The sequence below is a fragment of the Bos indicus x Bos taurus genome, chromosome 16, assembly GCF_003369695.1.
Source record: "Bos indicus x Bos taurus breed Angus x Brahman F1 hybrid chromosome 16, Bos_hybrid_MaternalHap_v2.0, whole genome shotgun sequence".
NCBI lineage: Eukaryota > Metazoa > Chordata > Mammalia > Artiodactyla > Bovidae > Bos > Bos indicus x Bos taurus.
Genome location: NC_040091.1, coordinates 38,477,823 through 38,505,347, shown reverse-complemented (window position 1 = coordinate 38,505,347; position 27,525 = coordinate 38,477,823). Strand labels below are relative to the sequence as shown.

Below are 27,525 nucleotides of genomic sequence, written 5' to 3'. Positions count from 1 at the left end.
TTTTCCTTCTCTTTTACTAACTTTACATGTTAACATGTGTGTGTGCTATGTTGCTTCAGTTGTATCCGACTCTTTGCAACCCCGTGGACTGTAGCCCACCAGGCTCCTCTGTCCATGGACTTTTCCAGGCAAGAATACTGGAGTGGGTTGCCATTTCCTTCTCTAGAGGATCTTCCCATCCCAGGGATTGAACCCATCTCTCCTGCATTGGCAGGCTCTGTACCAATAGCACCACATGGGAAACCCAGACATGTTAGCAATAATGTTTAAATTTGTGTTTTCTGTCAACATGCTGAGAACTGGGCCCCTCTGGACTACTTTTCATTCTAGGCCTCTTCCCCCTTCCTCCACTTCTCTCCCCACCAAGATGAGCATGTCACTTTGCTTATTTCCTCACTTTACTCTCCTCTTCCTGCTTTTGGGTTTTGTTAGAAAAGTTAGAGATTCTTTTAAAGTTTTTCTTTATATTACATGTTTTCTTTTTCAATAGCTGTGCATTATAATTCATAATCACATTATCATCTTCCCTTTCGGTTTGACCACACATTTGATTAGACTTACTGAGTATATCAGTCTCCATCTTAAGATCTTTGTTCTGATTGAATTTTCTTCTTAGCCAGTGTAATTCCTTGGGTAATTTTCTCAGAAAAGGTACATGGGTGGTGTATTTGCTTCCTATGGCTGCTGTAACAAATTACCACAAATTTAAAGTGACACAAACTTATTATCTTGTAGTTTTAGTGACCAGAAGTCCAAAGTGGATCTTACTGGGCTACAGTCCAGGCACTGACAGGACCGTGTTCCTTCAGGAGACTAGGAAAGAGGCTGTTTTCTTGCTTTTTCCCAGCTTTTAGAGGCTGCCTGCCCTGCGTGGCTCATGCCCCTTCCTATATCTTTAAATCCAGCTGTGTAACATCTTCCAGTGTCCCCCACCTCTTTCACTTCTGCCTCCCTGTCTCTTTTTAAAAAAGTTTGTTTGTTTACTTTTATCTATTTGTTTTTAGCTGTGCTGAGTCTTCATTGCTGCATGTGAACTTTCTCTAGTTGCAGCAAGTGGGGACTCCTCTTTTTGAGGAGCACAGGCTCTAGAACACACGTGCTTCAGTAGTTGCAGCATGCGGGCTCAGTAGTTGGGGCTCATGGGCTCTAGAGCGTGGGTTCAGTAATTGTGACACATGGGCTTAGTTGCTCAGGGGCATGTGGAATCCTCCCAGACCAGGGATCGAATCCTTGTCTCCTGCATTGGCCACTGAGCTACCAGGGAAGTCCCTGCCTCTCTCTTTTTTAAGAACACTCTGATGACTGGACTCACATGATTAATCCATATTGACCTTCCCACCTCAGGATCCTTGGTTTCATTGCTTCTGCAAAGTCCCTTTTACCATTCAAGGGAACATAGTCAAGGTTTCCATGATTAGCATGTCGACATCTGTGGGGAGGCGCTATTCTACCTATAAGGTATATACTGTTGGAGGTCTTGTATGCTGAAAAGGTTTCATTTTTGCTCTTCTTTAGCCTCCTTTTGGAACTTTATATCTTCGCCTTTGGGGGAGAAGGTGAGACATTCCTCATTTTAAGAAAAACAGTTGTATCTTATAAGGTAAAAGTATAAAGTTGTTTTTGTTTGGAAGTTCAAATATGTGTAGAGGGCTGTTCATGGGCTGAGTTGCTATTAGGTGCCAGTTGTTAAGCCTTGTCTCTGAGCTCTAAAACCTACCTTATATACTCCTCTCTCTCTGATGCCAGAGTTGGACTCTGCAACTGCAGTACATTTCTCCTTTGCCTCCTGACTCCTTCTTAGGTTCTGTAAATAGATAGAGACTGGAAGGCCGAGGGAGGAGAAAGGACTTAGCCCTTCCTGATTGCCTGCATTCCTTACTCCCACTCCAGCTTCAGTGACCTCTCTCTACCTTGTGGTCAGTCAGAGGATTGTGTGTTACAAGCATTTTCTTAGAAAGTCCGCACTGCGGTTCTATATCTTTTAGCTTCTGGTGAAGCACATGCAATTACCCTTCCCTCTGTCTGGAAGCTTGGAGTTAAGAAATTTCACCAGGATAGAACTTGTTTCACTGCTCTGTCCTTAACAATTTGTAAGCCCCTGGGAATCTGAAAACTCAAGTCTTTTTCTTTTTTTGACAGAGAAATCTTTTAGAAGATGATTCAGATGAAGAAGAGGACTTTTTTCTGTAAGTTATTTTTGTTTGTTTTACAGCTTTATTGAGGTCTAACTGACATACAGTAAAATACATATAAAGTATACAATATGCATTTTGACATATCCATTGTATGCCTGTGAAATCATCAGAAAAATCAAATAATGAACATTGCCATCACCTCAGAAGTTTCCTCAAACCTCTTCACTTTTCCGGTCCGTGGGCAGCCACTAGTCTTCTTTCTATCACTGTAGCTTGTATCGTCTAGATTTTTTTGATAAGTGGAATCCTACAGTATGCTTTTGTTTTTACTGGCTTCATTCACTCTGCATAATTATTTTGAGATTCACCCTTGCGGTCACATGTATTAGTAGTTTCACCCATGCTGGCCCATGTATCAGTAGTTTGTCTCTTTTTATTTTGGGGTAGTTGTCCATTGTATGAACATTTACCCATTCACTTATTGATGGATATTTGGGGTGTTTCTAGTTTTTAGCTATTATAAATAAAACTGCTGTAAACATTTGTGTACAGGTTTTATGTGGACTTATGCTTTCATTTCTCTTGGGTAAATACTTAGGATGGTAACTATGTTTACTTAACATACATAACATTAAGTTTATGTTTTAATGGCTGGTATATGTTTACAGCTATTTCCCAAAGTGGTGTGTACCACTTTATGTTCCCACCAGCATTGTACGGGAGATCTGGTTGTTCCAAAGCCTCATCACCACTGTGTATGGTCCGTCTTAATTTTAGCCATTCTTGTTGGTGTATAATGGTATCCCGTTATGGTTTTTATTTGCGTTTCCCTAACTACAGATTATGCTAAACAACTTCTTTTGTGCGTGTTTACTGTTCTCATGTTTTCTTTCATGATGTATGTGTTAAAATCTTTTGCCCAATTCTAAGTTTGTCTTATTAAGGTGTAGGAGCTTTTTTTAAAATATGTTTTACAAGTTCTTTATCAGATAAATGTTTTTACAAATATTTACCCCTAGTCTGTAACTTAATTTTTTTCTTTTCTTTTTTTAGTCTTTTTATTTTCATAAATATCTTTTGAAGAGCAGAGTTTTAGTCAGTTTATTAAATTTTTTCTTTTATTGTTTTTGCTTAAGAAATCTTTGCCAAACCCAAAGATTCTAAGATTTTCTTCTTTGATTTCTTCCAGAAGTTTTAACATTTTGGCTTTTACATTTAGGTCTATAATCTGTAGTACATTAATTTTTTACATATGGTTTAGGTAAAGGTGAAGGATAATTTTAGGGGGGACCAGGGGGACCAGCCTATGGCTATTTGTGCCACCACCATTTGATAAAAAGATTATCTTTTCCCCATTGAATTGCCCTGATGCTCTGTCAGAATTAATTAACTTGATCCATCCTTTGCAGTTATAATTAGAAAGGGCCTAAGTTTTAATTGCAAAGACAGGAAGGATGACATATTGTTGCAGGAGTTTTCTCTGAAGGTTGATGTAGCAGAGTAAGCCTGGGAGGAAGCATTTACCTCCCTCTGCTATAATGTTGTGGAGTTTTTTGTAAAGACTTTTTTCCCCCCAAATAAAAAATACTTTATGAAAGTAATTGACAGCCATGAGGCAATCACAAAAAGAGCGTACAGGATGGAAAGCAAATCCAATAAGAGGAAATAGTATCATTTTTGGCGGGAAGGTCAGATGAAGTGGGAAGAATGTTTCCTATACGTAACAAAATTTCCAGTGTCACAAAGCTAATTGCTAACAGTGCCAATTAAAATGAGAAGACTTAGACTACAGCAATAGCTACCTGTGAACAAAGGACTCATTATTGAAAAGAAGGTCAGATGCTTTGGCCAAATAAGTGAATACCTGAATGTAAGCAAGAAACAAACTTTTCAGGCCAACTCTGTACACTGGAGATTTACTCCCAAATAATGCTGTACAACTTCCAAAGGGCCTGATGACAAAACCGGCACACTTATTCAAAATCAACTCCCATACACTGTGGTTCTGTCTGTGTATTGAAAGGGAGACAAAGCAATAAAATTCCGAAATAATTTTTAAAGATTATTCAACACTACTTTCATAGCAGGATTATTCATAATTGCCAAAAGGTATAAGTAACCCAAGTGTCTGTCAATGGATAGATGGATAAAATATGGTATGTACACACAATGGAATATTACTGAGTCTTAAAAAGGAAATTCTGAAACACGCTACAAATAAATGAACCTTGAAGACATTATGCTAAGTGAAGGAAGCTGGTCATAAACATTTTACATGATTCTTCTTATCTGAGACACCTAGAGTAGTCAGATTCAGAGACGCAAAGTAGGATGGAGGTTGCCAATGGCTGGGAGTAGGGGAAAATGGTAAATTAACCTAGATAGCATATTGAAAAGCAGAGATATTACTTTGCCATCAAAGGTCCGTCTAGTCAAGGCTATGGTTTTTCCAGTGGTCATGTATGGATATGAGAGTTGGACTGTGAAGAAAGCTGAGCGCCGAAGAATTAATGCTTTTGAACTGTGGTGCTGGAGAAGACTCTTGAGGGTCCCTTGGACTGCAAGGAGATCCAACCAATCCATCCTAAAGGAGATCAGCCCTAGGTGTTCATTGGAAGGACTGATGCTGAAGCTGAAACTCCAATACTTTGGTCACCTCATGCGAAGAGTTGACTCATTGGAAAAGACCCTGATGCTGGGAGGGATTGGGGGCAGGAGGAGAAGGGGACGACAGAGGATGAGATGGTTGGATGGCATCACCAACTCGATGGACATGAGTTTGAGTGAACTCCGGGAGTTGGTGATGGACAGGGAGCCCTGGTGTGCTGCGATTCATGGGGTGGCAAAGAGTCAGACACGACTTAGTGACTGAACTGAACTGAACTGAATGTTTAATTGGTCAGAACCTATTCTTTGAGTTTTGTGGTTTATACCTTGTTTTCTATCATCAGAAGAAGGAAAATTACTTAAAATATCCAAAAATTTTTATTTCCAGCATACTAAAATGGATATATTTAAATGATACAATACTTGACTATAATGGAGAGATAATTTGAGAAATGTTAATATTTTCATAGACTCCATTTCCCTTTAGTTATGTTGCTAAGTTTAAGATGAGTAATCAGAAAACATACTTTAAAAAACTTAGTGTTTTGAATGGATTTTTCTCTATAGTCATCCCTGAAAATTAGCATTTCATTAGAGCCTAAATTCAAGGTAATTGGACTTACAGTGTTCTATGTGCTTAGTTGCTTAGTCTTGTCCAACTCTGTGCAACCTTATGGACTGTAGCCCACCAGGCTCCTCTGTCCATGGGGATTCCCCAGGCAAAAATACTGGAGTGGGTTGCCATGCCCTCCTCCAGGGGATCCTCCCCACCCAGAAATTGAACCCAAGTCTCCCACATTGCAGGCAGATTCTTTACTGTCTGAGTCACCAGGGAAACCCAAGAATACTGGAGTAGGTAGCCTATCCCTTTTCCAGGGGATCTTCCTGATCCAAGAATGAAACTGGGATCTTCTGCATTGCAGGCAGATTTTATAGTTGATCATAAAGTTATTTATAATCCCTAGCACTTTGGTTGTTGTGGTATTTCAAAGCTTAATGATTAGAATATCTGTGTATAACTAAGAATTATATTGAAACTGATAACATTCAGAAGAATTGGGTTGTGACAGCCTGTACTAAGTACCAGTCAAATACAGATATGATTATATATCGTTAAGTTCTATCAATACTAGTAAAATCTGGTTCCTTATGATGAATGATCCATATTTAGAATTCAATGTGTATGTGTGTATTTTTTGCTTTGGTGTTTGTTTTAATGCTCTCCTTATTAATTGTATTTGGTGTCTCTTGGGTTGTTTTTTTTTGTTTTTTTTTTCAGAAGAGGACCATCTGGACCAAGATTTGGACCTAGAAATGATAAAATTAAGCAGTAAGTTTGTGAGATACTTATTTGTTTAAATGATTATCATATTTGTACCTGGACCAGGGGTTGGCAGACTACAACCTATGGGCCAAATCTAGTTTTTATGAAGTTTTATTGACACAGTCATTCCTGTTATCTTAGTTGCTTTCAAACTATAATGACAGATTTCAGTAGTAGTGACAAGAGACTTTATGATCCACAAAATCTAAAAACTATTCTCTTATCTTTTACAGAAAAAATTTGCTAATCCTTGAAGTAAACTAATATTCTAGGTTGTAAAAACCCAGTCTTTTTTTTTTTTTTTTTCCCACAGAGCTACCTCTTAATTATAGCTAAGGAAATGCAGTTCCGGGTTGTTGATTTTTATTACTGTATATCAGATTCATTTACTTAGCATAATCTCAAGGTCTATTTTGGTTTTAAATCTATAACATGATTCCCATTTTCAGCATGAAAATAAAAGCAACATAATAGATTTAGTTTTCTGAAGTACAGTATCTTTTTTATATACTTCCAGAATTTATTCATACCTATTACTTACCCTAACCCAGTTATTGATCTAAGGATTTTTTTAATGATTTTATTTATGTATTTTTGTTTGTGCTGGGTCTTTGTTGCTCCGTGGACTTTTCTCTAGTTGTGGCGAGCGGGGGCTACTAGTTTGGTGTGCAGGTTTCTCATCATGGTGGCTTCTCTCGAGGTGCATAGGCTTAGTTGCTCCAAGGCATGTGGGATCTTTCCAGATCAGCGATAGAACCCATGTCTCCTGCATTGGCAGGTGAATTCTTTACCACTAAGACACCAGGGAAGCCCTGATCTAAGTTTATGGCTCATTAATTTTCAGTTTAAAGCTTTTCTGTATATATTATTGGTGGTAGATGGTGGGTATTGCTATAGTGAATGTACTTAAGAAGTATATGAGTCCAGACAAGAAGGGAGAAGGAATAACTGGAGAAGTGAAATAGCCCTGGAAAATTACCACACTATAAAAGATAAACTGGAAGATAAACTGAATGGCCCAGGTTCAAGATCTAAAGAGGGGTAGTTGCTCCCCTAAGTCTGGATGTAGATGGCACATAGTGAAAAGTATGCTATAATGTAGTGTCAAGTTATTGATGAGATACTTGGGTTTTAGTCACATAGCTGTTGGAATGAAGAAATAGGCCCACACTTAGCCAAATCCTAGTTAATGGATTCTGAAATACACAGTCAAGGTACCAACGAATTAGTATACTAAATGGGATGTTTTCATCTTTTCTTGCTGCATAACAAGTTACCCTGAACCTAGCAGCCTGAAACAACATTCATCAACCCACATTTTCCACGGGTCAGGGGTTCAGTCACTGCTTAGGTGGGCCCTCTGTGCAGGGTCTCACAAGGCTGAAATCAGGGCATCACCCAGGCTTTGATTTCATCTGAAGCTGCTGACCAAGTTCAGGTAGTTGTTGGTAGGATTCACTTCCTTGCAGGTGTAGAACCCACAGTGCTTGCTCCTTTGAGGCCAGCGGAAGAGAGTCTCTGCTGCTTCAAGGGTCTGTTTCGACAGTCAAGATACAATGAGCCACTTAGGTCCAGACAGTTTATCACTCACATAGATTGTCAAAGGAGGAGTAGCCAAAGGTACCAGTTCCCTGGGTTCTTGTCCTATACACCAAAAATGATTATAGGAGGCTGCAGTCTGAGTTGTGAGATACCCTGTTACAAAGGAGCAAGTTCTAGCCCAGGTTTATAGAGGTTTATAGTCTGCAGATATATCCTGCAGAAAGCTTCATGTGTCATCAGACTCATGACAGTCTCCAGAGAGAGATGGAGAGGTGAGTAAGAGATGGCCTCACAAGTCACTCACCCTCTCGTATTCCGGAAGTACCACAGCACATTCAAGGTTGCAAGGATGCCATCGCAGAGAGGTTTTCCTCCTTTGAGCTGGAGTGACTTCTCTGTCCACCCACATATATACACCTCACCTGCCATTGGAGGAGAGGACTCCACAGATGACACATCGTTTTTTCCCTGCCAATATGTTTCATTTCCTGTCTGACATCTTTCCCCAGACTGAGCCTGGTAGAGTATGACCCAGTGAATCTTCTCAATATGACTTCCCGGCTGAACTCCTAAACCAGTGTTGGTTGTACATAATAGGCATTACAGACTATGTCTATGTTAGTAAGTGCCAAGCACACATATATGTGAATATGGATATGTGCATAGTAAATTATCACAATAACTTTGATCACAGAATTTTAGAACAGTAAGGGACGGTTGAGTTCTTACTCTAGAGCTGAAGGTTTATCAGATTTACTTAGAAGGTGATCAGTCATCAAAACATACAATTTAAACCTTATTGGTACAACCCCATGAATACTTATCTAACCAGAGTATGACTCAAACGTGTGTCCAAAATGGCCCAAAATCGTGCAAAATGGCCCAAAATCGTGGAGCATAACATGCCACACCACTTGCCCAAGGACAAATACCTGGCATTTGTTTATGAATAGTAACTAAAATTGCTAGCACTGGTGAGTTTCTTTAAGGTGTATTATTACCACTTAATATGTAACATTTCCATACAAGGCGTGGGTCAGCAGCATTGTTGCTTTGTTCAAATTTGATTGACATACTGATAACATTAATTCCACAAAACAGGCCCAGTGTCCCTTTTTTTCCTTTATTGAAGTATAATTGTTTTACAGTGTTTAGTTTCAGGTATACAGCAGAGTGATTCAGTTATATATACATACATATATAAAGAATCTGAAAAAGTATATATATTCTTTTTCATATTCTTTTCCACTATAAATTATAAGATACTGCATATAGTTCCTTGTGCTATACAGTAGGTCCTTTTAATGGGTTTTTTAGTATACCAGTGTCACTTCTTAGGGAAGATTTTTGGGAAAGATCTTAAATATTCACATGCCTATATAAAAATTTATGATTCTCTTTAGAATGTTTCCTTTGCTTTTAAATTATAGCATTATAAATGCTACTCTAGTGAATTGTAGACATTCTTTTCCATGGGTAGGAAATCTAACTATATATAGGCTTGGTCTAACCAGTTTTAATTTTATAAGGTCCTCAAGGAATATTCCATGATGAACAGCAAAAATATAAAACTGCAAAAATACAACAGACCTTTTAAACTTCTTTTGTCAACAGTACCTTAAGAGGCCACAAGATGGGGTGTTAACTGTGCAAATAAATTTTTTCTTTATAAAATAAGGGATGAGCGTATGTAGCAGAGCATGACCTTTTTTGTTTTCTTAATGGAAGAACACTGACATTAAACACACACTAAACATTAGGAACCATGCTAAGTGTTTAAAAAACACTGTCACATATAATTCTCATAAGGGAAAGATTATCATCTTCATTTTAAAGGCGAGAAAATATGAGGCTCAAAGAGGCTTGCAAAATGACTTGCAAAGCCACATACATAGTAAGTGATGACACTGAATTGCAAACCCAGATCTGTTTGCATCCAGAGCCTGGTCTCTCTACACTACACCATGCAGCTTCCCTATAGTGATAATTAGAGACATTTCAGGAGCTCAAGTGCTGTCAGACTCGAAGGAGGATTAAAAACAATGTTAAAATGTCTTCTCTCTGAGTACCTTTATATTTTCCAGGGTAGATTCTCTCTTGTGTCCTTTCTTCTACTGCATGACTCTTTAACTGGAAATGAGATAAATCTCCACCCCTTCCTTCAAAAACTTGCTTTTCCTTTGAGTCCTTAATTTTCTTTTCCAGTTAGTGACCATCATCTATATCTACTCAGTTGCTCAGTTTATAAATCTAGAAGTTCTCTACCCTTTTCTTGCCCTAACTCCTTCACCCATATCCAGTTAATCATTGGTTCCTGAAATATCCCCTCCTCTTATTCCTTTAGCCTAGAAATTTCCCACTATCCATCACCTTTTTCTAACTATGCCCAATTCACTCTTAACCCCTTAAAACTTAGCACCAGGATGTGGATGGCATCTCTGGTCCAGGCTGGACTGATCTAGGCTGCATGACAGCTACCATGGACTTCCTTCCATTATAGCACTTAACATATGGTAGTATAATCCTAGCTACCAGTGTTCCCACTAGACTGTGATCTTGCTGAGGATCAGGTTCAAAACATTCACATGAGTGTCCACAATGAACAGCATAATTCCTTCGTAAGTAGTTTTGAATAAATGAAGTACATAATTCAGATCAGAAAATATTTGTTGAATGCCTATTTTCTACCAGGCACATTTCGCATGACCTGGGAAACAGATGAGTGAGTATGACAATTTCTGTTTTTACTGCATTTATGGTATAATAGTGAAGATAAGACCAACATAAAATACAAATAGAAATCAAAGTATTGTGATGGCTGTGAAATGTAAAAGATCATGGGGAAACATGTTTTTACTTAAAAAAAATCCTTTTTATTAAAGTAAATAAGTATATAAATTTTTTTCTATAAAAATAGTGTTCTGGCATGAAAATATCTTGAAATGTAGAAGCACAGTCATGACGTTTTCCATTACCCTAATTGAATGTGTATTGTATTGAATGTATTGGATGAAAGTTATACGGTAGCTGGATTAAGAAGGTTATACCAGTGGATAGTATTATCTGAAGGAGAGCATAACAGTAATTTATTTGTCACTTGATAGAAAAATTAAATGTTGGGTAGTTTCCATTAGCCATGGAGATTACATATATGTCATACTGTTGAGATAATGCCCCTAGGTTTGTGATCATCTAGTAAGAATTAATCTGGAATTTTATGAGTTCTATTCCAATTAATCTGTCTATATCCATGGAGTCTTTTGCTTATAGGGATTCTAGGACATAATGATTCCTTCAGTTACGTTGGTTTTGTTTTAAAATCACATGTGGCGTAGATATATTGATATAAAGAATAGATATAATCTGATCATGGGTAGGAGCTGCCGTACATTTTGTCCATTTCCACCCTGCTGCGCCTTATTTAGGCTATTGTCTCTTGCATCTGATGGAAGATAACTACCTAGAAATTTCAAGATTGGTCCTTGATGAACAATAGCTCTGCTTCCATTATAGTTAAATGCAGACCTTGACGTTCACTGCCTTATATCTCTTTCTCAAGTAGCTGGATGTGCTTGGCAGGACTTATACCCAAATTGTTCACTTATTGAACTGATAAGTCCTAAGTGCATACTCTGTCCCAAGCAGTGTAACAGGTACTGGGGCTATAAAAATGAACCAAATAGGCAGTTACTGAGCTTTCTGACAATGCATTTAATTTGTAGAAACCGGACTAAGAATAAACTATCTTTAAGTTAAATATTACTTTTATTTATATTATGTTGTCTTTTAAGTTCATGAGTACTCAAGCCCACAAATGGGAGGAATGTTGCCACAAGCCTTAAACTTAAAAACTTTAGACTTGAATGATTCTGAGAACTTGTTATTTTCTACAGTGTCTAATGAAATTTTCAAAAATTGTAAAATTCTCAAGAATACATTATTTTTTAATCTTTTTTTTTAAACTAGTGTTCAGAATCAGGTGGATGAAGTCATTGATGTCATGCAAGAAAATATTACAAAGGTAATAGAAAGAGGGGAGAGACTAGATGAACTACAGGACAAATCAGGTACAGATACCTCATATATTTCTTGAAATTCTTAATCTGTATTTTGATAGTGTACTTCTCCCATTTTTCTAGCCAAAGTTTAGGAATCTTGTCTTAGGAAAAATGGTATTTATGGTTTTAATGTTTTAACTTTAGCTTCCTTTACTTTTTTAAAAAATTATTTTAATTAAGTGTAGTTGATTTATGTGTTAATTTCTACTGTATAGCATTTATATATACACACAAATATATATACTGTTTCATATTCTTTTGCATTATGGTTTATTCCAGGATATTGATTATAGTTCCCTGTGCTACACACTAGGACCTTGTTGTTTATTCATCTTATATATAATGTTTTGCATCTGCTAATCTCAAAACTCCCAATCCATCCTTTCCTACTGCCTTCCACCCACTGCCCACCCTAGGCAACCACAAGTCAGATTTCTACTTAGGTCTTCTGTCCGTTTTTCAATTGAGTTGTTTGAAACTTCATTGTTAAGTTGTATATATTAGCTCCCTTTACTTTGAAACATCTTATTGTTGCATTATTGCTTTAATTGATTGATTGCCAATGGAAAAATTAAAAATTCATTATTGAAGAATTAGAGTATTTTCTTTTGTCCTGTTTTGTTGATGTACTTTGCATCTCTCCTGATCTCATGGAAAATAGGTCTGATCACTTCTGTTCAAACTTACCCAGCTTTTTTATCTCACGCTTTGTCTGGTAACTTAGTAACCTTTCTTTACTGACAGATGTTAGTCTCTGTTCTTATAACAGTTCCTGGCACTTATTAGGTACTCATATATTGTTTAAATGATGAATGGCTGAATGACTATCTGATTAATCCTTGACAGACTTGTTTAACAAAAAAAATTATTTAACCATTTTTAAAATTCGTACTGTTTTGCTTCAGAATCACTTTTGATATCATCTAAGAATCTAGCCTTCTCCAACTTGTAGATTTTTTCTGTAGTTGTGCCAAGTATTTGAGTTTTTAAAGAGTATTTTCTAACAGAATTCATAAGTTTATTGAAAGCACTGAGGCCCTAGAAGACTTCTCTCGTTCTTATCATAAAAGTGGGTTGAGCAAACTGACCTGCATTCTTTTTTTTTAAGAATACAGAATGCCAGAGTTTGTGGGTGGAGGAAAGGAAAGATGTTGTTTTCATGCTTAAAGGGGAATAAATTTGCAGAAGTAGAAATTAATATTTTCTTGTCTTTGTGTGACTAGATAAAAGAATCCTGTTATGTCGTTTAATCCTTCTCTCCATCCTCTATGTGATATAGAAAGCTTATCGGATAATGCAACTGCTTTTAGCAACAGATCCAAACAACTTCGAAGGCAAATGTGGTGGCGTGGATGCAAAGTAAGTAGATCAGAAGATGTTGGATTGGTTGGTTAGCATATCCAGTGGTGGTCAAAGACATAAAGGAAAAAGGGCCTCTAGATTATAAGCTCTGTAAGGACAGGGGCTACAACTCTCTTGCTCATTATTATATATTCTGAGCCTGAGACACGGTGGAACTCTGAATATTTGTCGAATTAATATCTTTGGGGTTAGAAATAACTAAAGGAATCAAGCAGTGCCTGAAAGGATGTTTTCATGGGTTTCTTCATAGAGAGTAAACCACATTTTATTAATAATTTAGCTTCCTCTAGACTTAACTTGGAGAAGGCAATGGTACCCCACTCCAGTACTCTTGCCTGGAAAATCCCGTGGACGGAGAAGCCTGGTGGGCTGCAGTCCATGGGGTCGGTAAGAGTTGGGCACAACTGAGCGACTTCACTTTCACTTTTCACTTTCGCTTTTCACTTTCATGCTTTGGAGAAGGAAATGGCAACCCACTCCAGTATTCTCGCCTAGAGAATCCCAGGGACAGAGGAGCCTAGTGGGCTGCCATCTATGGGGTCGCACAGAGTCGGACACAACTGAAGAGACTTAGCAGCAGCAGTAGCAGACTTATCTTACAAGAAATATTAACTTATAATTTATTATTAGTACCTTTTTGGAACAACCTATACCATTACATACAGATGTTTAAAAAATAGAGTGCAAGCTAGAGAAAAGTATAATTTTCTGTTGGAAAGGAGGGAAAAAATAAAAGCAGTTGAATGTGTCAAAATTCATATGGCAAATGGGGGGGGGGGTCTAAAAAAATCCCACTGTCCCTCATTATTCTAGAGAGTCTTCTGCCATACGAACCTGAACCCATCTGCCTGATCTCAGAAGCTTGGCAAGGTCAGGCCTGGTTATTACTTGGATAAGAGGAATAGGAAGTAAAACATTTTAACAGGGAAAAAATTAGGAATCATTATATGCTGATATATTCCTGCAAAACATTTTATGGAAATGAATTTACTTCTTAAATCAAGTATGGCTACTGCTTATCAAGCAGAAAAATGTTTCTCTTAAGATTTTATAGAAAATTTCATATGAGCACATCTCATGTTTTTCCTCCTGATACTTTGTATCATTTTAAAGTCTCTCATTTTCCAGTTTAGGAATAACTTTGAAAACATGATGTTGACATATGCTAAGGATTTCTTCCAAGAGTTTCGTTAGATTTACTTCTTTTTATCTGTGTACCTGTTGAATCCTCTTATTTTCAGAAATAGAACTTAGGGAAAGATATAAGTTTCATTGCTCCTCTTGTCTAGAATTTAAATTTTCTGGGTTTTTTTAATGAGTAAATTTTCTATTTCTATACAAATGTTCTGTTCTGGAAATTAGTTTGGTGGAACAAAAGGTCAACGAGCCATTAACCTCCTCTCCAGTACATACACGTGACTCATTCATGTGGCCATTAACAAAATGATAATGTACATTTTGTGTAGCTTTTTTTAACCATAGCTAAAGATTTTCATTTTGTACTTTATGGGGTCCAGATCAAAGAAATAGCATGTTTTTAAGGGGAAAAATTAGAGTATATTTTTAATTTATATTTTTTAATAGTCTGTACATCACTGCCATTTTTAACTGGTTTAACTTCATAATTATTATTTAGGAAGGACTAAGAAAAGGGCTGTAGAAATGGAAAAGAGATTAGAGGTTGCCACTGGCTAAGGGTCGATGAGTAGAGATTGACTACAGCAGGGTATGAGGGCACTTTCTGAGTGATGAAGTGTCTTACGTTCAACTGCGATTGACAACTAGATGTCAAAATGCATGAAAATGAACTTTAAAAGGGTGAGTTTTATTGTATGTAAAGAATCTCTCAATAAACCTGACTTCTAACATAAATAAGTGAACATGTTTAATGAGAAACAGATTTTTGTCCATGTCATTTGGAAGAAGTGCACTTTTGACATGCGTGAATACTGTCATTTTTGGTTGTAAACATTTCCTGGCCAGTGTTAGAAACTGTTTATTTAGGTGTTTTTAAATTGTTATTAATATTTCCATTTAAATCTTCTAAATGTTAAACCTAGCACAAATTAATAGGGCAAATTAATATGTATTTTTGGTAAATTTGAAAAGCTATTGTAAAATTCAAAATTACTTTAGAAATGTTTTCAGGTTTAAAAAAAATGAAAAGCTTCCATATATTCTCTGGATCACTTTCATCACTAAAGTACTTTATAGTGTAATGTGGACCCAGACACCTATTGAAAATGTACCTATATTCATTTGATCTGAGTCTGTGTCTACATTTTTTGGTTATCATACGATAACCAAAGCTTCCGTGTATTCTCTTGGTCACTGTGTTCTTGTCATGAATATAATGCCACTAAAACGTCAGCAGTATTTTTATCTTAGAAACATTTCATTAGCTGCTTCTAGTTGCTATTTGTGATATCCACTGGAATGTTTCATGTGTTTATAACAACTGGGTACCTTTTTTCTGAATGAACCATCTTTTATCAATTATCTGTGAAAATTGTTGATGATAACACTTTCATTTGAATTCAAATCAAATCAATTTATAATTGCATTTTAGGATTTATAAATGCATTTTAGGATTAGATGAGGAATGTGACAATTTTATAGAGAGAGATGATGTGGACCTAAAATATTAAGTAGCTAAGGACTAATCTTAAGATTTCTCCTATCTGTAAAACTGACACACAGAATGCTCTTAGACAAGTTATTTATTAAATAAGGTTTATTCATAAAAAGTTTAAATTATATTTCTCAAAATGGAGATAAAAATGCTAAGAAAACAAGGGGAGCGCAAACTAACAGAATTCTAATATATTAATACTTTGAGAATAATTTGTATAAGAAATGCTGCTTTATACTATGTATATTGAACCATCTGTATTGGATGCCAATGGTATTCATAGAATCCTGACATTTTTGGACAGAGTTGCTAAAAGATTATTCTTTTACTAGCCTTACATTAGAAATATGTGTGAAATCAGAGACAAAAAGACCAGGCCCATGAAGGCTTTGATTATTACTGTTTACTCTGTAGCCTTGAACAGTAAAATCTACACAAGCATAACCCCTCAAATTTGGGGAACTCTGATTATTACAGAAAGATGCAAATAGTCAAGTTTATATGAAAAAAAAATTTGGAAACCTTTCATAGAAGGAGATTGTCTGTTGATGAGTTAGTGTAATGTGGTAAATAGAATGACAGATACTCTCTATTATAAAGACGTGAAACATTAATCTTTTCTGTTTTTTGTGTTGTAGATAAAAGCCATCATGGCTTTGGTTGCTGTTATCCTTTTGTTAGTGATTATCAGTAAGTATTTACTGGATTATTAATTTAGAGGAGTATCATTTGAAGTTTTTAAAATTTTCCTTTTTAATTTATTTTCAGTTGACCTAGCATGATTGATGTCAGGGTTCAGTAATGGTTTATGGCCCAGACAGGAGCTCTTAACCTAGAATCTGTAACTCTGAAAATGCATATAAATTGTATATAAAATTTTACATGAGTATGCATATGTACGGGTTGTGTTTTTTTTAATAAATATTTATTTGTTTTGGCTGTACCAGGTCTTAGTTGCAGCATGGAAACTCTTAGTTTCAGCATGTGGGTCTAGTTCCTTGACCAGGGAACGAACCTGGGTCCCCTGCATTGGGAGCACAGAGTCGTAGCCACTGGACCACCAGGGAAGTCCCCATATGTACGTTTTTATAGTGAGAGTCTTATCTTACATCAGATTCTCAACAAGAATGACAGGGCTGCATGATTTGTTTGAGGCCATATATGGCTACTGTTACACTCAAGACCATAACACTCATTTTCTATTTATTATTAACTTTTAGGTATGGCAGCTCATTTCATAATACTGTGTTTAAAGAAAATCTAGATAAATTCTCTAGATGATAATTTTTGTTTTGGATTTGAGCTTCATTTCCATCATTGAAGCATAACTCTTGCCCTTCCTTTTTTCCCCTTTAATATCCTTTTTAAAGTCAGATCATTAAAAAAAATTTTTTTTTAGTATAGTTGGTTTACATTGTTGTGTTAATTTCAGGTGTATCACAAAGTGATTCATTTATATATTTTTTTCAGATTATTTTCCACTGTAGGTTATTACAAGATGTTAAACATAGGTCCCTATGCTGAATAGTAGGTCCTTGTTGCTTATCTATTTTATTTATAGTAGTTTGTATCTGTTAATCTCATTTCCTAATCTATCCTTTCCCCCTCCCTTCCCTCTCCCTTCCCCCTTTGGTAACCAGAAGTTTGTTTTCTATGACTGTAAGTCTGGTTCTGTTTTGTATGTAGGTTCACTTGTATTAGTTTTTAGATTCCACGTACAATTTATATCATATATTTGTCCTTTTCTGGTCAGATCATTTTTAATATCTCCTTTTCTCCCAAGATTCTTGTTCTGTGTTTCAGGGATTTTATAAAGATCTGGACAGTATCTCAGAATAACCATTTGAAAAATTCCATGGTGATACTACTTTTAAACAGAAAAAAAAAAGTTTTGTTTCAGAGTCAGTCCTCATTATTTGTGGATTCTGTGTTTGTGAATTCATCTACTGGTTAGCATTGATCATTCACCCCAGTGCTTTTGGAGTCATTGGCAGATGCAGTCAGAAAGGTGAAAACTTTGGATCTGTTGATGTGCATATCCCAGTTGATGTCTAATGTCATGCTCTGCCTCAGTCCCACCTCATGAAGTAAACAGGTGTCCTTCAGAGTCTGTTCAGTGCCACATTGCTCACATTTCTGTCAATCTCGTTAATGGTTTTGCTGTTTCAAACGTTTCAGGTGTCCCGGTGCTCTGTGCTGTCTAGTGTTGCTGAGTACAAGGCTGTAAGCCTTGTGGAGGAAACGTGTGTTAGATAAGCTTCGTTCAGGCATGAGTTCAGGCCAACTCCTGTTGGCCGTGAGTTCAGGGCTAATGAGTCAACACTGTAGTAAATAAGGTGTCTCTACCCAGAAACTTATAAAACAAGGTTATGTACTGACTGGTTGTCAAAAACCTTGTAGCCAGAGGCTGGTAGGAATTTAAGCCTATGTTCGCCCTCAGAGCAGTGGTTCAGTATCCACTCTCTCAGTGTTTGTGGTGACTTTATAGAAAATAACTATTGCCATTACCAAGAATCAACCAGTGGTATGTTGAATGGCATAAAGAAGAAAATAAAATCCAGCTATTCGCTTAGCACACAGAGATAGCTACTATTAATATAACTATTGTATATACTTCAAGTCTTTTCCTATTAATAATATATAAACATGTTTTTCAAAAACTAAGATTATATGTATACTTTCTAATAAATATTTTCTAAATTTTCCCGTGTTATTAAATATTTTTAAAATATTTTAGCCTCTTTATACTATGATTTTGTATTAATCTATTTGATCAAAATGCTAATATTAGACATTTAGGTTGTCTCATTTTTGCTCCTCCATTCCCATGTGTTATCTATCATTTCAGATTAAAATTGTCCCCGTTACCTCTTTTCACAATGAAAACTACGTTTAGGAATATTGTTTATCACGTAATGTATGAATCTGATTTTGATGTTTCTTTTCCATTTTTGTCTCTTGCAGTTCTTATAGTTGTGAAATACCGTACTTGATTTGATGACAGATCTTCATTAAACAAAATCTGGGACAATAATAATAAAAGGTTGCTGCATAATTTAAATGAAACCCATGTATATAACTTTCACAGCTTCTTTTTCAAGAAATTACGAGGCAAGTATCACTTCAAATTGGAGCATTGAGAATGTCCAATTATCTCCCTCCCTTCCAACAAAATGTTGCTTTTAATAATTATGTTTGAGGCAAAGATAACCAGCCTTGATTTTGCCATATTCCAAGGGTCTAATTTGAAACTAGATACTTGCCAATTCACTATTGTATATATAGTTAAACACTGATAAGGATATTTCATACTGTTATTTTAATGGCATAAGGACTTGAATTTGGTGCATTGAGGTAGGGATCAAGCTGGTGGTCAGGGAGCCTCTGCAGAGTACCAAATTATCATGCTGAAAGATGTGTATAACCATTCCATCGATATTTGCAAGATTCCTCTCATATTAACAATTGCTTTGTAAGCAATGTTCACATGTTTATAGATGTAACAAAAGCTAAATGTTGTAAATGTTGCTGCCTTCAGCTATAACTAAAAACATTCCAGTAAACCTATTTTTGATTGTATAAGGGAATGTGTAGTGATTTTTTGACATTTGGATTATGGAAATGGGAAATTTAAAGTGTGAAAAGCATAGTATGGCGTCATAAACTGGAGGTAATAAAATTATTGGAGAGCGTCATTGGAGTATTTGAAAATGCCGAACATACAGCTAAAAGTCATGGTCCAGTCTGTTTTCAGTTAGCCTCCAATAAGGAGGACCAGTCCTAATGTGAGTAAATGAAATCCACAGGTAACTTGTCCCTATAATTTTCTGTTTATTAGTAGCTTTCTTCTTTAACTTCAACTAGCTATTTTACCAGAAATGCTAAAAGTAGCAAAATCACCTGCTTAGGATTTTTGATTTTTGCATTCCCTGATTATCTCCTGGGAAATGCATATTATACATACAATCAAATGTGAAATTAGTAAATAATAATGAGTATAAGAAGTCAGGAGCCTAGCTCATCAGTCGGTAACCAAATGCTAGGGTCACTATTAATCTCAGTCTGTTTTAATAATGATAAAGAGTGATAACTTTAAAGTGTGCCAACTTTCTTGGGTTGTTTAAACATGTGAAAATGAAAATACAGTTTGCTAGTGTGTGTGTGAGGAAGTTTTATAATAAAATTGGAGGTTCTGTAGAGACTTGTGTACATGGACGTCTTCAGAATGTATATATAACTCTAAATTTGAAATAGGGTTAATAGAAAGTAGCAGTATTTAAATAGGAAAAAAAAATAGTCCATATAGGGTTTATTTCTTTGGTCGTTTTCATTCAAAATGTATGAAACATAGGATCTTTTTTTTTTTTCTTCAATTCTACAGGATTAGTACTAAGATACAAAAATGTTCTCTTTAGAATGAAAAGACATTTGAAGGGAGAAAGCAGATTAAGAGATATTCAATACACCCGCAAGTTAAGAAGGTCTAAATATATTTGCTTAGCATTATAGTCCACTAAGAACATTTAAAAAGAGGTAAAGGTCTTACATACTATGGAGTGTGTTCTCTGGTTTCTCCGTCCTTTGTAAATGTCAGTTACTGTAAATAACATAATAAATACTAAACCCTTTGACAGAGGATACCCAGGAGAATGAGCATTTTTAGAATTTCAGTAGCTAATGTAGTTCAGGAATGGAAATGTTTTAACTGAGTGTACAGAATCAGTCCTAACATGTTTATTTTGTGTGTCCTTCATTCAGGATTGAAACTAGACTCACCAATGCTTAATTTTCTATTGGTTAGTATAGAAATTTGGTTTCTTCATATCATCTATCAGTGAAGATGATTATTTCTCAAAAAGAATCCACATTTCCAGTGTTTCTTTAATAAAGTATGCTTTTAAAGAAATAAAAACAATTTTTAAAACTTTTAAAAATGAAAAAATAAAAGGAAATATTTATATGATAATATCATATATATGTAGTTCTCTTTGTATTTAAATATATTGCTGCTGAGAATACTGGTGGTGGATATGTTACTCTGTTAGGGATCTGTTAGTGGTAGCCTGTTTAGTGGTAGGTCAGTTTATCATTTCATCCTCAGTCTTCATTAGTACTAAGACCCTTAAAGTGACTGACATGTTTATGATTTTATTATCATAACCTTGGAGACACGCACCTTAGGAACAAGAAAAATGTGTTCAAATTGATGCCAGGCCTGCCTTCCTTCCCTCCCTTAATCATTCTTTTTCTCATTCAGCTCAGATCATCCTACACTTGAAAAATGAAGTTTCCCCATCATCAAAACTCTCATTACTTAACAACAATGAAGAGGAACAGGAAAATTCCAAGTAGCTTTGTAAATACCAGTTGATACCCCAGTGAAATCAGGTCACCCCTTTTACAATGCCGGAAACAGACCCTTGTGGTTTATGTTTAACTACTGAAACCTGTTGCCCTACAGTAGTTTTGTGATAATGCTGATTAATTAGTTTTTCCTACAGATATGAGCCAGTAATACCTGTGGTCTTTTTGCTCCTCTGTCCTGATAAAGCTCACTGGAAATCACCCTCAGGTTTTTATAAACTTAGGGATTTCTTGACTAAAGAAAAGTTCAGTATTGAGAATGGAACATTATAAAATGGAGGAGGATAGGTAGTAGTACACGTTAAATTCAGAAATACCTTCTGTTAGCACTCCTGTGGGTGGCTTCTATATAGTCTTTACGTGCAGTTACTCTGCATTAAAAAATTATAACTTCAGCATTTTCTTATAGCAGAATTGGGCATCTTTCAATTTTGTATGACGTGGGTATCCTGGAAATGATTATACATATACAAACTGAGAAGGAAAAAAATTGAAATTTCTCATTATCAGTACACTCCTAAACATGCTTGATGGCCTGTCAGCATTTTTATCCACACTCTCTACACTTATGTGTATGCATACTATGATTAAAAAATATGCTAGAAATTGTTTTCTCATGTTGAGAATGAGTGCCATTAGAAGCTAACTGTATTGAGTCAGTATTCCTAAGTCTAGGAAAAGCAACTCTCCTCTTAGTCTGATTATATGTTTTCATGTGGAAATGTGATTGGAGTCATTGAAGTCAATATTATTTTTCTGTGAGTGAGGAGTTAGAACATAAATCAGTCGAAAAGCATTTATACACTTTTGTTTTAGAATGCAGTAGAGTACTCATATTTGTGTAGGAAGTTGCCACAAGGCTGTGTGAAGATACTGAATCAGAAGGAGCTGGAAGGTGCCCTGTTTCTCAATCCATCCACTGTTTTTCCCATATTGTAGACAAATGGAACCATAGGGGACACAATCTTTTTATTCTGGCTCCTGTTTTAAGAAGCTGCTTGGAACAGGTCAGTAGGAACTGAAGGGAAAGCATGACCAACTCAATTGAGGGGGATAAACGTAAGCTTGGGAAAGCACAGATCACATCATACTTGTGTCCCCACAGCAGCCAGCCCAGTGCCGTGCACCTGGCTAGATGAATGTGCCTAGGAAATCACAGACACCCTGGTGTGCTTGTTCATAAAGCGTCAGCGTCCATGGCCCTCCCTGCAGAGGTGACACGACTGACATAACTGTGGGTCTTTTGCCTTTACCAGGAGATAGTAGTGCTCTTTTATAATGGGTAAAGAAATATTTTGATTTTACATTATTTCATTAGGTTCTTTTCATTTGAAAAGGTCTTGAAATCAGACCGTCTATTAAATATTTTAGGGCTACAAAGTAAATTGCATAAATCAGTCAAATGTCAGAAATCAGACTCGAAGAAAACTCAAGCACTTGATCCTCTGCCTGGGGTATGTGTCATTGTTTTAAATTCCACACTCCTTTATTTAATCGTTTTGATAAGTGCCTTTGATGTTTTCAGATGTATGGTGGGAGATGAGCAATGTAAATGGCATGCACCCTGTGCTGTAGACTCTCAAGTCTTCATATCCATTTTCACCAGTGTTGCAAATCTTAGTCCTTGGTGTTCCTGTCAGATACGTATTTGTAGCCCCTCCATAGTAAACAGTAAAATAAACTATTTCATAGAAAACAAAATTAAGCACTTTTTGGCTTATTCAGTCTGTTACCTGTTGCCTTAACTTCATAGCGTAACTTATTTGAAATACCATCTGGCTTACCTGATTTGGGCTTCCCTGGTGATTCAGCTGGTTAATAAGCTACCTGCAATGTGGGAGGCTTGGGTTCGACCCCTGGGTTGGGAAGATCCCCTGGAGAAGGGAATGGCTACCCACTCCAGTATTCTGGTCTGGAGAATTCCATGGACTGTATAGTCCATGGGTCGCAAAGAGTCAGACACGACTGAGTGACTTTCACTTTCACCCTGGTTTAGTCCATCCCAATTTTCCAATAAGGTACATGAAGGAAAAATAAATAGAAGATGTCCTGTCACCAAAAACCATGCCAGTCCCCAATCTATTGACAGAATCTGGTAAGAATGTCTTAGTGTAAAATTACTGAGTCTCAACTGCAGAAAGAACAATTGGAATACTCATGCTTTTGAAAGAGAGGACGGGGGACAAATTTCTCTTGCACTTACACTTAGGTGTTCCAATCAGAAAACCTGCACCCACCCCTCAGCTGCATAAGCTGCTTTTAGAGGCACCTGGAGCAGTGTTCATTCTCTTCAACCTCCCTCCACCCAGAAACTAAAGTTTGTTTCTTTAATACTCAAGAAAGGTGTGGGAGGGGGTGATATTGGGGGAACATTGTACCCAGAAATGTATAGTCTCTACTAAAAGAGGACTGTGCTCAGGAATGGAGATGGGAAGAACTCGGGTTTGTGCATTCTGAGAATGATGGTATTTAATGTAATCCAACCAGTCATTGTATGAGAGAACCAGGCAGGGAGGTCAGATCCTCCCTGAATCCAACAGTCACACTTTATGAATACCTATCCAATGCTGGAAACTTCTGTGGAGCAGTGAGCAGACTTTGCTTTTCAGCTGCAGGTGTAAGAAGAAGTTTGACTAGACGCCAGATGCATAACTGAGCAGGGCCAGGCGCAGTGCACTCACCATGTGTATTGAGTAAAAAGACTGGATCTTGTCTAAGGATGTGTAAGAAGATGCACATGAAGCCTATGAACACATCCTCCAGGAATCCCCTGTAACATACAAAAACACCTCTCCTCCCCAGTTAGCCTCCACCGTCTAGCTTTGCTTCTCTTTCTAGCAATCATCCTTGAAAAAATATCTATGCTTGTGATTTCTAGTTCTTTTTCACTCATTCTCTTAAATACTTCAGTGGAGTTTTTGCCTCCTAACTTAAGCTCTTGTCAGGATCACCAGTGACCTCTGCATGGCTAAAGTCGAAGGTCCACTCTCAGCCCTCTTCCCTGCACGTCAGCAGGGTTGGATGATGCAGCTGATTGCTCTTTTCTCATTAATGCTTCCTACCTGGGCTTGATTTGTTCTTACCTCACTGACTGCTCCTCTTCCCAACTTTTAACATTGGACTGCTCCGGGATTCATTCTTGGTCTGAACCACATATATGCCCTTAGGTAATCTTATCTAATCTCATAATTTGTATAACATTTATGTGCTGATGAATCCCAAGTTTATGTCTCCTGCTTGACTTCTGAATACAGACTTTATCCAGTATTCTAGAGGACCTCAGCTGAGATGGCAGAGTAGGAAAACCCTGAGCTCACCTCCACTTGTAGGCACATCAAAACCACAAGTATTTACAGAGTAACTGTTGATCTAGCAGAAAAGACCATCTCCAAGAAAAGTTATAAAGAAGGAACCACAACGAGATGGGTAGGAGGGGAAGAATTGCAGTAAGCTGAGACCCACACCCCTGGGTAGGCGACCCACAAACAGGATAATTACAACCGCAGAGGTTCCTCCCAAGGAGTGATGGGTCTGAGCCCCATATTGTGCTCCTCAGTCCATGAGTTCTGCACCAGGAAGATGAGCCTCCAGATGCTTGGCTTTGAGGGCCAGTAGGGTTGACATTTGGGAAAACCAGAGGCTTGTGGGAAATAAGGTCTCCACCCTTAAAGAACACAAACAAATCTCACATGCTTTGGGATCCAGGGCAGAAGTCATTTGATAGGAACCTGGGTCAGGCCTCCCTGCTTATCTGGGTGAGCCTTCTGGAGAGGTGGGAGACACTACTGGAGCTCCCCTTGGGGACACAGACGTTGGCAGTACCCATTTTTGGCCGCCGGCTCTAACACGAGGACGCTAGTGCTGGCAAGCGCCATTTTGGAGTCTTCCCTCTAGCCTATTGACACCGGGACCTGGCCTTGCCCACCAGCCTGCTGGCGCCAGTACTGGGAGACCTCAGGCCAAGCAATTAGCCAGGTGCGCACACAACTCCACCTACCAGCAGGAAACTACCTTAAGACTCCCTGAGCCCACAGCCTGTCTAGGACACAATGCTGCCCACCAGAGGGCAGAGGGCACAGGACCCAGTCCTCCACCCAAAATGCATTGGCAGGAGACCACAGGACATGGCTCTGCCCACCAGTGAGCCAGCACTAGCCTCAGGAACAACATCATACACCAGTGGGCAGGAACCAGACATCCTGGGCCCTAACCCCACCCACCAACAAGGGAACACCAGCCCCAAGACCACCATAGCCCTGCAGCTTGGCATGGCAGGACCCAGCTCACACCAGCAGGTCAGCACCCACCTGAGGGCTTCCCAGACTGCAGCCCCACCCACCATCAGGTCAAACCAGCTCTAAGACACCTTGGAGCCTTCAGCCAGCTGCCCCAGGGTCCAGCCCTACTCATTAGTGGGCCAACGCCAGCTTTGAGACACCCCAAAACCCACAGCCAGCCATGTCAGGAACCAGCCCTAACCATTAGCAGGATGACACTAGATCCAGGAACACTGGCCTTGCACCTACATACATCAGAACCCAGTTATCTCCACCAGCAGGGCAGCACTAGCCCCGTACCCACCCAAGATTCCACAGCCAGCCACCTTGTGACCTGGTCCTGCCAGTCAGTAGCTGCACCCTCTGCACAAGGCAGGGCCTGCAACCAACTGGTCTGGGAGCCAACCATGCCTACCAGATCACCCACAGTAGTCAGCCTGCCACAAGAGAAGGATCCATGCAGCCCACAGCAGGCACCTTTAGAGCATATAGCTCTGGTGAGCAGAGTAGAGTGCACATCAATGACTAGATCATCCAGACAAAAATAAAATAAGGAAACTAGTCTTAAATGAGACATTACACCAAATGGACTTTATATATATATAATATTGCATCCAAAAGCTGCAGAATACACATTCTTTTCAAAGCACATGGAACATTTTGCAGGATGAATCTTATGTTAGGCCACAAAACAAGTTTCAGTAACTTTCTGAAAATAGAAATCATTCATCTGTACCAACCACAACACAATGAGACTGGAAATCAACTACAAGGAAAGGACTGCCAAAAGCATAAACACACATAGGCTAAACAATATTCTACTAAACAACCAATGGATCACTGAAGAAAACAAATCAAAAAATACCAGAGACAAAAAGAATTAACACAATGGTCCAAAACCTATGGGACTCAACAAAAGCAGTTGTAAGAGGAAATTCTGTAATACTATACTCCTACTTCAGGAAACAAAATTCTGAAGACAACAACCTAATCTTACACCTAAGTGAACTAGGAATAGGACAAATGAAACCCAAAATTAGTAGAAGGAAAGAAATCATAAAAAAAGCAGAAATAAATTAGAAATTTTAAAAAGCAATAGAAAAGATCAATGAAACTAAGAGCTGGTTCTTTGAAAAGATAAAACTGATAAACCTTTAGCCATACTCATTAAGAAAAACAGTGAGAGGGCCCAAATCAATAAAACTAGAAACTAGAGATTTCCCTGGTGGTCCAGTGGTTAAGAATCTGCCTGCCAATGTAGGAAACCCAGGTTTGATCCCTGATCCGGAAAGATCTCACATGCTGCGGAACAACTAAGCCTGTGCCACAACTCCCAAGCCTGCACTTAGAGCCTGTGAGCGCAACTACTGAGCCCACGTGCCTCGGGCTCATGATCTTAAACGAGAGAAGCCACCACAGTGAGAAGACTGCACACCGCAACAAGGAATAGGCGCACACTCACCACGATTAGAGAAAGCCCGCGTGCAGTAATGAAGAACTACCCAGCACGGGCAAAAAATATAAATAAAAGTTTTAAAAATAAATAAAATCAGAAATTAAAAAGTTACAGATACATCAGTGCCGGGGACCAGCCCCGGCTGATCCAGGGTATTCGAAGGAGAGACGGCGTAGGCAAAGATCAGGAAACACTTGCTTAATTAAATGTTAATTAAGGATATAAAGAGTAATAGAATGAGGATAGCTCAGTAAAATTCAGTGAAGAAAAGAGGCTGAAATAAGGATAGCTCAGTGAGGAAATTCAGTGGAGAAAAGAGGCTGAATAATTCAGCCAGAAGGTAAGAGAAAGAACGACATGGTGAGACCAAGTTTCGGTGAACAAGGCCCGCACTTTATTTTCCAAAGTAGTTTTTATACCTTAAGTTATGCATAGAGGATAATGGGGGAAGGGGTAGAGTCAGGCAGCAAGCCAGGCTTTCTTCCTGCAAACCTATCATATGCAAAAGCTTAGGTGATTTGCATCATCTTCTGGCCCGGAGGCCTGTTAACATTTTAAGACCCTTTCTTCAGAAAACTTATTTTTCTCTAAAGGTGATTGGTCAGGAGCCACCCTCCAAAAGCATTAGATAAAGTTGCATTCCTACAGAGCAAAGGTGTGGTGGGCTATAACAAGAAAAAGAATTCACAGGTTACAAACATTAAAGCTACTACTTACACCAATTATATTAATCAATACACTGCCAGGGACACAGCAGGTAAGGGATAT

General features: G+C 37.8%; 1 protein-coding gene across 4 annotated transcripts in view; it reads left to right on the top strand.

Annotated features, from left to right (window-relative positions):
- VAMP4 (vesicle associated membrane protein 4) overlaps positions 1–22,729 on the top strand; it is a 29,236-nt gene extending 6,507 nt beyond the window's left edge. For 3 of the 4 annotated variants that reach the window (XM_027564809.1, XM_027564810.1, XM_027564811.1), the window contains exons 3-8: positions 2,140–2,186; positions 6,022–6,072; positions 11,575–11,675; positions 12,946–13,025; positions 16,299–16,350; positions 18,625–22,729. In XM_027564809.1, the coding sequence (XP_027420610.1) occupies positions 2,140–2,186; positions 6,022–6,072; positions 11,575–11,675; positions 12,946–13,025; positions 16,299–16,350; positions 18,625–18,653 (360 nt within the window). In that variant the 3' untranslated portion in view covers positions 18,654–22,729. The remainder of the gene's footprint in view (positions 1–2,139; positions 2,187–6,021; positions 6,073–11,574; positions 11,676–12,945; positions 13,026–16,298; positions 16,351–18,624) is intronic. The other variant, XM_027564812.1, reaches the window with a different exon arrangement.
- The last annotated feature ends 4,796 nt before the right edge of the window (positions 22,730–27,525 follow it).